Source organism: Alosa sapidissima, chromosome 18 (genome assembly GCF_018492685.1).
Source record: "Alosa sapidissima isolate fAloSap1 chromosome 18, fAloSap1.pri, whole genome shotgun sequence".
In the NCBI taxonomy this organism is placed as follows: Eukaryota; Metazoa; Chordata; class Actinopteri; order Clupeiformes; family Clupeidae; genus Alosa; species Alosa sapidissima.
The window spans coordinates 17,380,180-17,392,679 of NC_055974.1; the positions used below are offsets into that span (position 1 = coordinate 17,380,180).

Below are 12,500 nucleotides of genomic sequence, written 5' to 3' on the forward strand. Positions count from 1 at the left end.
GTTACAACATTTGGACAGGAGGGGAAAAAAACAGCATACTGACAGCTGAACAAAGCTGTGGTTTCACAAATAGGTCTTTTTTTTTTTTGGGGGGGGGGGGGGGGGGGTTACTTATTGTAACAAAACCAGACTATTACCCCTGGTGTCAAACATGTAACATTTGGGAAACCGCTTCATGGGCTGCATTATGTGGTGTATGTAGGTGTGGCAATAGATGTGTTTTGTTGCTGGTGTCAGGTGTGTCTTCCAACGCAACTATACTGTTACCTATTATTCAATGTCTTCTCTGACCCATTTGGCTGGACTATCCTATCCTGTCCGGAGAGTCTAATAAGATGTATTGAGGGAAAGAAAAGCCCTGACCTACAGTGCTATCCTTTAGGTAGCCTGGTAAGACTTAAAATATAATGGAAGAAATGGACACACTTGGACAATTATAGAATTAAGTATAGTAGCCACATTGCTAGCATTTCTTTGGCTTATTATGGCAATACAATAGGCTAGTCCAATAGCCTACACTGCATTAATTCTGGTTTTAGGCATACAGTAATGGGCTGCTTGTCGTTAGTAAATGTGTGTGCTGCAGGCCTAAATGATTTTCTATTAACAGTTCTAAAAGACTGACCAAAGCACACGGAACTGTGGGAGCACCAGACTTGCTCTCCATGGACGATCATCATTCTAATGAAAATCGAGCCCGAGGCTTCAAGGCCTTCACTTGGCTGACACAGTAACCCTAATCCCACTCGCCCACATTACAACAGTAGTCTAGGCTACAGGAGTAGCAACCAAGGGTAAAGGGAAAAGTGATCAATTTGTAAGTTTTCCATCCTAGCTACAGTAATTCCGACAGTAGGCTACTGGAAAAAGAAAAATGGCAGGCAAGACAATGCAACTGTAACATATTGTTACAAAGTATCGTTGGTCGGGCATGCTTCTCGGCACTTCATTTGCAAGTGACTGCTCCTAAATCAACATGAGAAGCAACAACTCTGGCAACACGTAGCCTATGAATGGGCCCATGGCCTAAGAATGCGTTAAGTTTTCTGACTGCCACTTCCTGATGCATAATTTACCAAAGGATATTGCAACTGAGTTATGGAAGAAGGTAGGCTAGGGTGAGAATATTACCTATAGGGGGATCATTTGGTTAGACCAACGCGCTAAAAGAGGACATTTGCTGAGGCTTGATTATAATCTTCAATCCCACGTCTGTACTTCACTGAATTTGGCGTGATTTCCCCTACAAACGGCTCAAACGCGAGTCCATTAGTGCCACCTTAGCAGAGGATGAATAGCCTATAATCACTCGTTTGAAACAGCGGTCTATGAAGGAAACCGCTTTATCACAATATCGCCTACTAGACATCTTAAGTTGTATAGCCTACCCCATAACATAATATTTAATGCATTTGTTGTATAGTGAATGAATCCATATCAATGGAAGGCACTTACCCTTTCTCCAAGTCGTTCTCCAGTCAATTGAGGGGTAGTGCGGTTGCCACACAAAGAGGGATCCTAGCACAACTGTTGTGGCAAAAAAGGTTGAGGGAAAAATCTTTCTTTGGGAATTCGTTTTGCCGGGTAAATAGAAGCGTTGTAATTTTCAGTCGTTGCGCATTTACATCAAACCACATGCAAAAAAATCTCCCAGATTCATCTACACAATACAAAGGCCATTATACGCATCCCAGTCTTGGTGTCCGCAGCGGTAGGCTACTCTGCCCAGAGTCCTGCTGCGTGTGTGAATACTATCATTCATCACCCAAATGCCTGCGAGACAGCGAACCGCTTTGCCGGTGAACAAAAAATAGCTGGAAACGTGATTTGGAGTGCAATTTAGTGTGTTGGAATTTTGGTCACCTGGATTAAAGCCACAAGCGATGTTGCCGATATAGTTTAGGTTGTAAATTCCTCGTTAATGGCCGCAACAATACGTCGAGGGATTGGGTATATTCCTACTGATTCTTCCCAAAACTCGCACACTGCATGTCGAGGGCAGAGTGCAAAATTCCAAGGAAGCGCAGAACTAGATCCAGTCTTCCTTTTGATCGTGTTTCCAAACAGTGTAATTATGCGATACAAAAGTTCTGATTCTCGTCGACCAAATAGAGTCGGTTACCCCTCTATTATTATACAAACTCACATATTTCCGTCTCTGCTTCATTCAAACACAGGCTACAGCGCCTCCCAGCCCCCGATCAATGGCCCCTTCCTCCCCCACGCTTCGCAGAGTGCTCCGCCTCCAAAAACTCCTCACAGACAACTAACCCCCCTTCCCTTCCTCCCCTAACTCTTTTCAGTCTCGCTGCTCGCCCTTTCACAATACTGATATTGATCTTCACTTTCTAAGCTTTCCTCTGCCGAGCTTCTATTTTCCATTGGCTTGTGTGTGAGTGGTATAACAACATGGTGAGGCCAAACTAAAGCACAATCATCTGGATAGGGCCCGGCCTACCTATAGCCTACGTGACGAGAGTTCACTATGCTGATCCGTTTAGATGGTTAAAAGGGACGCGCGGACACACCCATCCAAAGAAAACAATTGAAGGCCGTTCTTTGGCATACACAATAGCGGTGGTCGTTTTCTGCTCGTTAACCCAAAAGGCACGAAACCTGAGACCAAGTCATAATGACCTAATGATTATTTACATCCTTTTTATCCCTGACCAGAATATTGCATACAAAAGACCATTTAATTTAATCAATTGTACGTCTGACAACAAAGTCGAATACACAGGGTCACATTCTAAAATTAAGTCTGAAAAACTATTCCAGTCTACAGCACATTTCTAAAGGGATGAATAAAAAGTGCCCCTCGCAGAACGTTAAGTTACCATATCAATCAATTTCTTCAGAAAGGCTAGGCAACGCAGTCTTGTAAGATTTAGTTCAGTTCTTGAACTTGGAGTGGACATATGTTGTAAACTAGCAAGTCGTTTTTATAAACGTAAAAAGGTGTGAATTGAAGGAGTCATTGACAGTTTATCAGTCAATCTGTGAACGCTAGGCCTATGTCTAATATGTTTATTTTTTACAAATGATCAATCAACCAATAGTGAACAAGACTTAATTTGAATATAACTTTTTCAAACGAAAAGGCACATTCCCAAACACATTGTAAAGTATTTAGTGCAACTGACACTAAGCCAGATATCTAGATATCCATACCTAAAGTTCACCTCTTTGGGTGTTTGGGAATCGAGTGGTGACAACCTGTGAACACAAGCTGAAACCAACCAACCAGATGTCTATTGCCTGGGAATACAAGTGAGTCAGTGAGTGATTAAGTTCTTTTTGTGTGTTGTATCAGCAGTAGAAATGGCTACAACACACATCTGTTCCCTCTTATTTCATGACATTTTTGTGCAAGAGCGGTGTGTTTTAAAGCATGCTTGTGGCTCTTTTGAACTGAACACTTCATAGCTTTTAACTCTGACTATGTGTATGGTCTCTGTCCCAGATGACCATTCATTCACTCCTCAGGAACGAGCACGGGTTGGCCGATTCAGCTAGCTGGCCTCACACATCAGCAGAATGTCATTTTTGAGCGGCTGTTCAGCAGAGCAGAAGGCCCTCTCTCTCTAGGAGCGTGTGCGGACGAGACGCTCCATGACTCACGCACGGTTGTGGTTTACCATCGGTGCCTCCAGAGTCATGTATTATTCACAGTCTGGCCTTCTGCCTAGTCTTCTATTGTGCCATCAAAAGGTGAGATAGGAAAAAAAATCTCCTAGCATTAAATTATTAAGTGATTTGTGGACACCACAGAGCAGACATTACATGAAGGACTAAAGAGTGGCTTGAGATTCAACACAGCAAATTAGATATTTAATAACTAAGATCTGGTGGGATTCCGAGGCTAAAAGTGGGCCTAGTTGAATGTCAATAGTTTCAATGCTAGTCCCAACTTGACCTTACCTGACAAATCACACAACACAAAACAGATTGAAACATGACACATGAGATTTTTTTTTTTCCCGAAATATTTTTTTTCTTTTTAATGTCACAAAAACAAATGAGTCTTTAACACGAGTTCATTTTTCCTTCTGTGTGGCTAACAACCTCACCATTGTTTTTCTTAAAAACAGGGGAGGGAAAATAATTTACACATCTTTTGTCATCTTTATCCATATCTACAAAAATAAAATTGAAAAAAGGACTAAAACTTTACAGAAATGAACATATAAAACAAGGTGTGATTTTCTATATTACATGAGTGGGCAAGATTTAAAATAATAATAATGATAATAATAATAATAATAATAATAATATAAATCATAATAAGTAGAGATGTGTAAGATCACAGTAGTTCGCACCAAGTCAAGATTCACATGTGCAGCTTATATATATATTTATATATTAAAAAATGGAGGTGAGAAACAACATGAAAGAGAAAGAAAAGAAAGGGAAAAAAGGACTCATGGCAGAGAAAAGAGGTAGAGACGAAAGGAAGAGGAGGTGAAGAAAAGAGGTAGAGACGAAAGGAAGAGGAGGTGAAGAAAAGAGGTAGAGACGAAAGGAAGAGGAGGTGAAGAAAAGAGGTAGAGACGAAAGGAAGAGGAGGTGAAGAAAAGAGCAGGGAGGGAGGAACAACATGAGGGAGAAAAAAAAGGAAAGATAAATAGAAAAGAGAAATGAGAAGAGAGGGCCTTACAGTTTTCCCCCCTGAGATGTGCAGTATTGATCCTAATGGACCTCCCCTAGTCCTCTTCCGAGTCCGAAATTCCGGTCTGTTCCGCTCATACCCCTTTAACCACCTTTCCCACTGTCTGTCCAGCGCCTCTCATCTTCCACTCTATTCTCCTTCCATCGTAAATGTATTTCTCTTTTTTTTTCCATTGTTGTTTAATAAGGTTAAATATGTGTGGGAGACCCGAGAACTAGAGAGATTTCTCGTCTCCGTGGAAATCTACAGTTACGCGACCCAGTCTTAGGAGTCCTTATCCCTTTGTGTACCCGTGAGCCCCCAGACTGGTGCCTGGGATCGAGGGCAGTAGTGAAAAGGCCTGCAGAAGGTTGAAGTGGGTGGGGTGGGCTGGGGGTCGGGGTCTTGGCCTGGGATCAATGTTCACAGTATTTACACATACAGTTGAATCGTCTGCTATGAAGTTGGGGGTGCAGCGATGAGATGTTTTTTTTCCAACGTTCTTCGGGTCTCGTTTTTGCGTCTTTGTTGTCCATGTCAGACAGAGTTCATAAATAGTGTAGGTTCTTAATACAATAGCGTTACAAGGTCCTTCTATACATCAGTGTGGAATGATGCTGTTGTCGGCACAACAGTACAGTAGAGAGCAGTGCAGTAGTGTTGCAGTGGTATGGTGCCAGGGGTGGGGGGTTGTCGCCATGGACACCAAACCAGACTCTGTCCTTTAGCAGCCTTGTGCTAGCGACAAGACAGGGGTCTGCTTCGGCATTCCTTCAGTTGAAAAAACAAAAAACAAAACCAAACCAAAACAAAAGAAATATGAACAGACAGAATCTCTTTTCCTTCATTGTGTATTGTTTTCTCTCCTTCCTCCAATGTTGACACACCAAAAAAAGCGTGTATATACATATACCGTGATGTGATGAATGTGGTTAATGCAATGTCCTAGTCCTCATCAGGCCCTACCCCAAAGGTAGGGGAGTCACCGTACAAAGAAAAAGAACCTGATCATTTTTTTGTTTCATTCCTTCTTCAGACTGTTCCTTCATGCCTCAGTAGCAGGGCACGTACACTAAGGCAACCAGTGATGGAGGCCACCGCCATTTTGGCTCTGTCCGCCATTTTCAAGTCTTCAAGTCTTTTCAAGTCTTAGGTACGCGCAAGTGGGTGCATCACAGTGGGGGGAGGCGAGCCAACATGGGAGTCGGATGTGGCGCTTTCCCTGTCCAATTGTCTCTGCTACATGGCGGAGGCTTTGCATGGTGTACAGAAGCATTATGGGTAAAGTGCTGGGAGGTGGGTGGGTGTGACTGCTCGAGTGTGTGTGTGTGTGTGTGTGTGTGTGTGTGTGTGTGTGTGTGTGTGTGTGTGTGTGTGTCTGTGTGTTGGGGGGTGTGGTGGTAGGGCGAGGCGAGGTTCCTTTGAAAGACAGAATCGTTCCTCTGTCAGCCTTTTTTGAGATCCACTGTTTATCCTCTGTTCTCTTCACTATTTCAGATCAACCTTCATTTTCTCTCTTTTCAGCAGTTGCTCTCTGCCATTTCTTCCTTATGCTCCATTCCTTCCTTCCTTCTTACCTTTGCCAACTTCGGAACATCTTCAACACATTTAAGATACCACAGTACTTCCTCGCAAGTCCTACTTGGTTTTTTTTTCTCTTTCACATTTCTTCTCTTCTCCAATGTTCAGTCTTCAAATCATCTCTTTAGTTTCAGTTTCTCTCTTATCATACTTAACCCTGTCAGTCATTTTAAAGCATTTACCCCCCCCCCCCCCCCCCCCTCTCTCCCCATTTACCATGATTCTGTGAAGTCAAGAGTTTGTCTTTCATTATTCTCCTTCTAACGAGCCAGCGTGAGTGACAAGGGAACAACACACAAGTTTACGGTCAGGATACTGCTTCCTGGTGCAAGGCATGCTGGGTAGAAAATGGGTCTGGGCTGGGATTACAAGTGGTAGCTGGAGTTCCAGTCCAACAGTCTCTCTCTCTCTCTCTGTGTGTGTGTGTGTGTGTGTGTGTGTGTGTGTGTGTGTGTGTGTCCAGTGTAGTGTCAGAAGCCCGTGGACTGGATCTCAGGCTGTTTGGGTTCAACGGGGCCTCCTTCTTTTCCTGGATGAGATGAACAGAAAAAGTGAGAAGAGAAAAAAAAAGAAGGGAAAGAGAGAGGGGGAAAAAGAGACACACATTTGTTGAAAGAGACAGAAAGTAGCAGCCCATTCATGCATTACTCCCCACTGAAGTGAATGCTAAACAGCAAGGAACAAGTCACATAAAAAAATACCATTCAGGAACTGAACTGAACCAGTATGTGGCTCAGGTCACAAGGGGAGCATCCTCACAGCATTTCAAACACTTGGGTGGTTTATTACGTATTCTGTCTCAAAAATTATGTTTATTTATTATTTATATGTTTATACATGAGATAAATTGGGTTTAAATGAGAACCTCCAGGCTATTGAATAGAGTACACAACTTTCTCACATCTCATTTGATTTGGTCCCACTTTCCCCAGCAAGGAAGCAGCATTCTCAATCAGTCAGCATAACATGAGGCAGTGTTTGAAAGTCTAGCTAAATTAACCTGCTACTTGAGCCAATAATCACATTTGTAACCTCCCTTTGGAGGCGACCGTGCACCTAATTTCATACCTTAAACAATGTGCCTGGATCTTTGGTACTTAGCAGGGTTAGATTACATTAGGGCTGTCACTTTACGTTCAAAAATCTATTGCACAATCGATTGGACCAACCAACACAAGTTTCGAAAACTAAAATAGGTAATCGATTTGAACCAAATATGCACACTTCATTTTAAATGAATTAAACAAATAAAAAAGATAGATCTAACAAAACCCACAAACAAGCAGAAAATGAAAATAAAGAATTCCGAAAGTGCAGTAGGCATTGCGAAAGCTAAAAAGAAAATTCCCACCAAATTTACGCACTGCTGTGCTGCTGGTGTTTTGCCAAAAAATGGAGGACAACGTGATCAACCTATGCGACATGAGAGAGACAAGTGATAAGCCCTAAAACTTGAGGACTTCGATATGGAAGCACTTCGGGTTTTGGGTATATCAAACTATGGAGAAGGACAAAGCGGTATGCAAACTGTGCAGTCGTGAGTTCCTACGTAGGGGAAATTTGTTTGACATTTTTAATCGTAAACAGCCACGTTGAAGCCTGCAGTAGCCTAATGTTTTTCCACTGATATTATGGTAGTCCACTCTGCTTATTGTTTTTCGAGAATGTTGCACTCCTGTTTGTCATTGTGCATACGAAACTTCACGCCAATAAATCATCAGAAATATTGCTGGCTTGTGCGTCTTTAAGCGCCCTTTTTACGTTCGTCCTAATGCCTGTTAATTGTCCGTGGATTGGCATTTGCTGTTGAAAATGGAAACGTCTTTAGACATAGAAAATCGATTTTACAATCGATCCAATGAACACTTATGTCTCAAAAATCTAACGGGATTTTTTCACAAAAGTGACAGCCCTAGATTACATATCACATGCAATTACATATAGGGCATTTTGTCATTAGAGGCTCAATTCCGAAGCTTAAATGCTGTATCTTAAATTATATCTGTATGACTACGACAACCTGTAAGTCTGTAAGGACCAGATAAGAGGGGGAAATGTACAGCACAGAATGTACAGGTAACTAGGCAGTGTGACCTTTGAGCCTAGCAACACTCACCGTCTCCTGAAGTCCCTCGGTCCAGAGAGGGTGTCCTGGCGACGGTAGGCGTGTTCGGCCTGACGTCAGCTAACGCCTGATTGGCTGGGGAGGGCTTGTTTAGTGTTGTCAAAAGTTGAGAGTGAGCCGCCTCTATTTCCTGCGAAAGCGAAAGGCCAGTGGTTAGTTAAAGGATTAGGAGTGAGAGACAGATAAGTGTGTGTGTGTGTGTGTGTATTTGCAAGTGTTGGACACACCGAGCGAGAGAGAAGAAATGAGATAAATTCAGAGGAAAAGCAAGAGACAGGGAAAGGAAGGAGTGAGAGAGCGTGAGAGCGTGAGTGAGTGAGTGAGTGAGTGGGACAGAAAGAAGGAGGATGCTTGACTGCTCACAAGAGACAAGGTTGATGACCGCATCGGGCTCATAAAATTCAGCGGTTTCCTCCACTCCAACAGTGGATCTATGTACAACTATATATGTGTACTCAACATGACAGTATGAAGTACAGGTATCTTAATATGTAAGAAAGAGAGAGTAACATAAAGAAAGGCAGAGAAAGAGTGAGATAAAGCAAGACAGAGAAAGAGAGAAAGAGTGAGAAAGAGACAGAGAAAGAGAGAGTAAGATAGAGAAAGACAGAGAGAGTGATGTAAAGAGAGACAGAGAGAGTTAGATAAAGAGAGACAGAGAGAGAAAGTGAGATATAGAGAGAAAAAAGAGAGAAAGAATGTGATCTGACAGAAAAAAGAGAAAGAGTGAGTTAAAGAGAGACAGTGAGATAAAGAGTTAACAGGTGTGAATGAGTGTCTCTTCTAATTAGTCACCCTTAGTTTGTGCAGTTTGCTCATCAGCTCTCCGATGGTGTGGAAGATCTCATCCACGTTTTTCACCACGTGCCGCCGGGTGCTCACAGGCGACTGGCCGCCGCTCGTCACTTCGTCTTTGCTGGGCGGCGGGTCTTGGCTCTCAGGTTGGTCATTGGTCAGTGGGACACAGGCGATATCGCTGGAACTTTCTTCGGAGTTCAGCTGCGGTGACGACGTCACCTCCAGTAACGGGGGGCGAGTGACGTCATCCGTGCTGCTTTCCTCTGAAAAGCCAGCCGGCGAGTCTTGGGGCATTACCAGGTAGAACATGTTGCCTGGAGACGACACAAGGATCGAGTTAACACCCTGAAAGAAAGTTCCGTCATCTAAAACATCTAACACACTAAAAAAACAAAAAGACAGACAAAAAAAATACACTCTCTCCTGCTCAAGGGGAAAAGCAATGTCTCTAAAACTGATGGCTTTTCCAAATTCAACCAAGCAGTCCCTCCAACTTGCAGGTTTAGGCTGCAGGTGAAGAGCTACATGTGCAGGAGACATGGGACATACCCAAACCAGACAAACTGATCCAGAATCCAGAACGTTCCAGAATCCAAAGGCATGCGTCACTAAAATTTATTAGCAACACAAATGCCCTACACTCATCCCCATCATGAACTATGGATGGATAGATGGATAGATAGATAGATAGATAGATAGATAGATAGATACTTTATTGATCCCCAGGGGAAATTCAAGAGAGAACTATGTCCTACTGTTGTAGTTGCATGCACATACATCATTCATATTCTCACACATCATTCTCACACACACACACACACACACACTCCAATTTGAAACCATGACATGCACACTCCTCAGGCACATCCACAGAGTGAGAGGTGATCTGATTGGAGATGACTGCTAAACTTGGAGCCACAGCGGACAGATGGCTCTGAATGTGAAAGCGCGTTTCCTTCAAAGCTTGGAACGTCAACGACGTTAACATTATGATTTGAGTTTGTGTGACCTCCGATCACAAAAACCACACATGTTTTTGGTAAAGTTGCCATGCATTATACACTATAAAATACTACTACATGCAATTATTGAGCCTTAACAGTAAGAGGCTGTGTGGTACATATTCATACAAATGTTTTATGTATTTGTTGATAAACAAATGTTACCCTTGTTAGTTTTATTATTTAACTAAAATGCAGGTTCCATGTTTCTGGTACTATTTCTGGTTGAATGTGGCTTGAGGTCAATCTGTCTATTCCCACAAAGTATTAAAAAAAAATGCACTGGAACTTCACAAATGAAATTAGAATGAACTAAAACTATATTGGCTACAATGTTACTTCAAAGTGTGGCAATGAAAAAAGACTACACCCCTTAACTGATACATCATTTCATATCATTAGACCACTTTTGTGGTGGATTGTATGACAATTTTGTCATCAATTGGAATATTTGACTTTCTTATTGGCAAATGGATTGGTTTGATTAGTGATCCGGAGTCCACTGATGATTCTCTATATGCCTTTCAAGGTCCAGTCCTTGATTTGAGTCCAGAGGTCCAGATTATTTGAAAAGAGGCAAATCTTTTGCAGCGAACACATTTCCTTTTTATTAGATTGTTATATTTGAACGTTCTTGTGTAAACATTCCAAATTGTTAAATTTCAATGTTGACCCTTTATCCAGAGGCATTGTATGTTCATGGGGGGGAACGATCATCCTCAGACCGTATGCGTTCCTGGCAAACTCAAGGCAAATAAAAAACGGCACACATTTGCTAGTGTTTGGCCTTGTGTTTGCCAACTTGAACGCACCTCAGGAGTCTACCTTTAAGAAGGAATAGCACCTGATAGGGGTCTAGTCTCCTCATCCCCACACTGCTATCTATGAGGGATCGAGTTTACCAAGAGCACTGTCCCCACCTCTCGACTCTGCCGATTGGCTGGAGTGGATGTTGACATCATCAGTGATGTCGTCAGGAAGAGAAGGAGAACCCGCACCCACAGCTGTGTCAGAAAGAGGAGGGGAGGAGTGTGTGTGCACAACAGTATGTGTGTGTGTGTGTGTGAGTGAGTGAGAGTAGAGAGAGAGTGTGTGTGTGTGTTCAGGCATGCATATGTGTGTGTGTGAAAGTGCGTGCAAGTGTGAGAAAGAGAGAGAGGATTTAAGAAATTCATGGTGTAGTATGAGGAAAGTGAGAATTTTGTGTGTGTGTGTGTGTGTGTGTGTGTGTGTGTGTGTGTATGGGGGGGGGGAGCAGGGTTTTGTCAGTGCAGGAGAGGGTACAGCACAAGTATGCATTGTGTGTGTGTCAGTGTGTGACCATGTGTTGCAAAGAAGCAGTAAGGAAAGACAGTCACAAATAAAATAAAAAGATTAAAATTCACATCAGCTTAATCATAGCAAGCTCTGAGCACATGCAGAGAAAGGGAGCATGGGAGAGAGAGAGAGAGGGGGAAAGAGAGAGGGGGGGGTAAAAGATGGGAAAACGTACAGGATTCAGAGATAGAAGAAGAGAAGAAAAATCATTATCAACTCAAAGCTTTCTAAAACACACCAAAAAAATCCACAGCAACAGCACAATCACGTGATCTCAAAGGAGCCGTGTGGAATTCTGTGGGCTTCCAGTCTTTGACGTTCCACTGACTTGCATTGTATTTAATACAACAGCCACACATAGTACAACATACTGTAGGTATTACAAAAGAGCTAAGCCAGCACTAGCTGGTTTGCATGCTAACTTCAGTTAAGTTTTTGTTATTACGTCAAAACAATTGTTTCTTCACATCCTATTGATTTTTTTCAAACTAAAAAAAAAAAAAAAAAAAATTCACATAGCATCTTCAACAGCCCATAACAAGTTGCTCTTGTTTACCTTTCCGCATAACTTTCACCGTGGGCGACTCCACCTGTGGCGGTGGGCCGTCCGCTACCTCAGTCTCCCATTGGCTGGGGCCGTCAGAGTTCTCAGGCTCGGTAGGCTCGACGGGCTCAGGCTGCTGTCCCTCGGTGAGCGGGCTTCTCTCATTGGCCGTCTCGTTGGTGGGCGTGTTGTCTGTGTCCTGGCTCCAGCAGTCGTCCAGGTCGCGGAATATTAACTGCCTCAGGGTCTCCACTGATGGAGAGGAGGAACATGAGAAAAGAAAACAAAAAAGAACCGATAAATAATGACACGGGCATGAAGTGTGTGTTTTTATCTACAGTGACAACTATGAGTGGACAGCCAAAGACATTCCCTCATACTCACATACACACAAACAAGCACAAACACTAAGTCTGATGCCTCAGCCGGGTCTGTAGAGTATGATGAGAGCCATTCGGTGTGTGTGTGTGTGTGTGTATGTGTGTG

General features: G+C 42.8%; 1 protein-coding gene across 1 annotated transcript in view; it reads right to left on the reverse strand.

Annotated features, from left to right (window-relative positions):
• Positions 1-4,839: 4,839 nt before the first annotated feature.
• arhgef11 (Rho guanine nucleotide exchange factor (GEF) 11) overlaps positions 4,840-12,500 on the reverse strand; it is a 36,670-nt gene continuing 29,009 nt past the window's right edge. The window contains 5 exon segments of the mRNA XM_042069140.1: positions 4,840-6,758; positions 8,346-8,484; positions 9,150-9,466; positions 11,074-11,157; positions 12,027-12,266. Coding sequence (XP_041925074.1) covers positions 6,700-6,758; positions 8,346-8,484; positions 9,150-9,466; positions 11,074-11,157; positions 12,027-12,266 — 839 coding nt within the window. The 3' untranslated portion in view covers positions 4,840-6,699.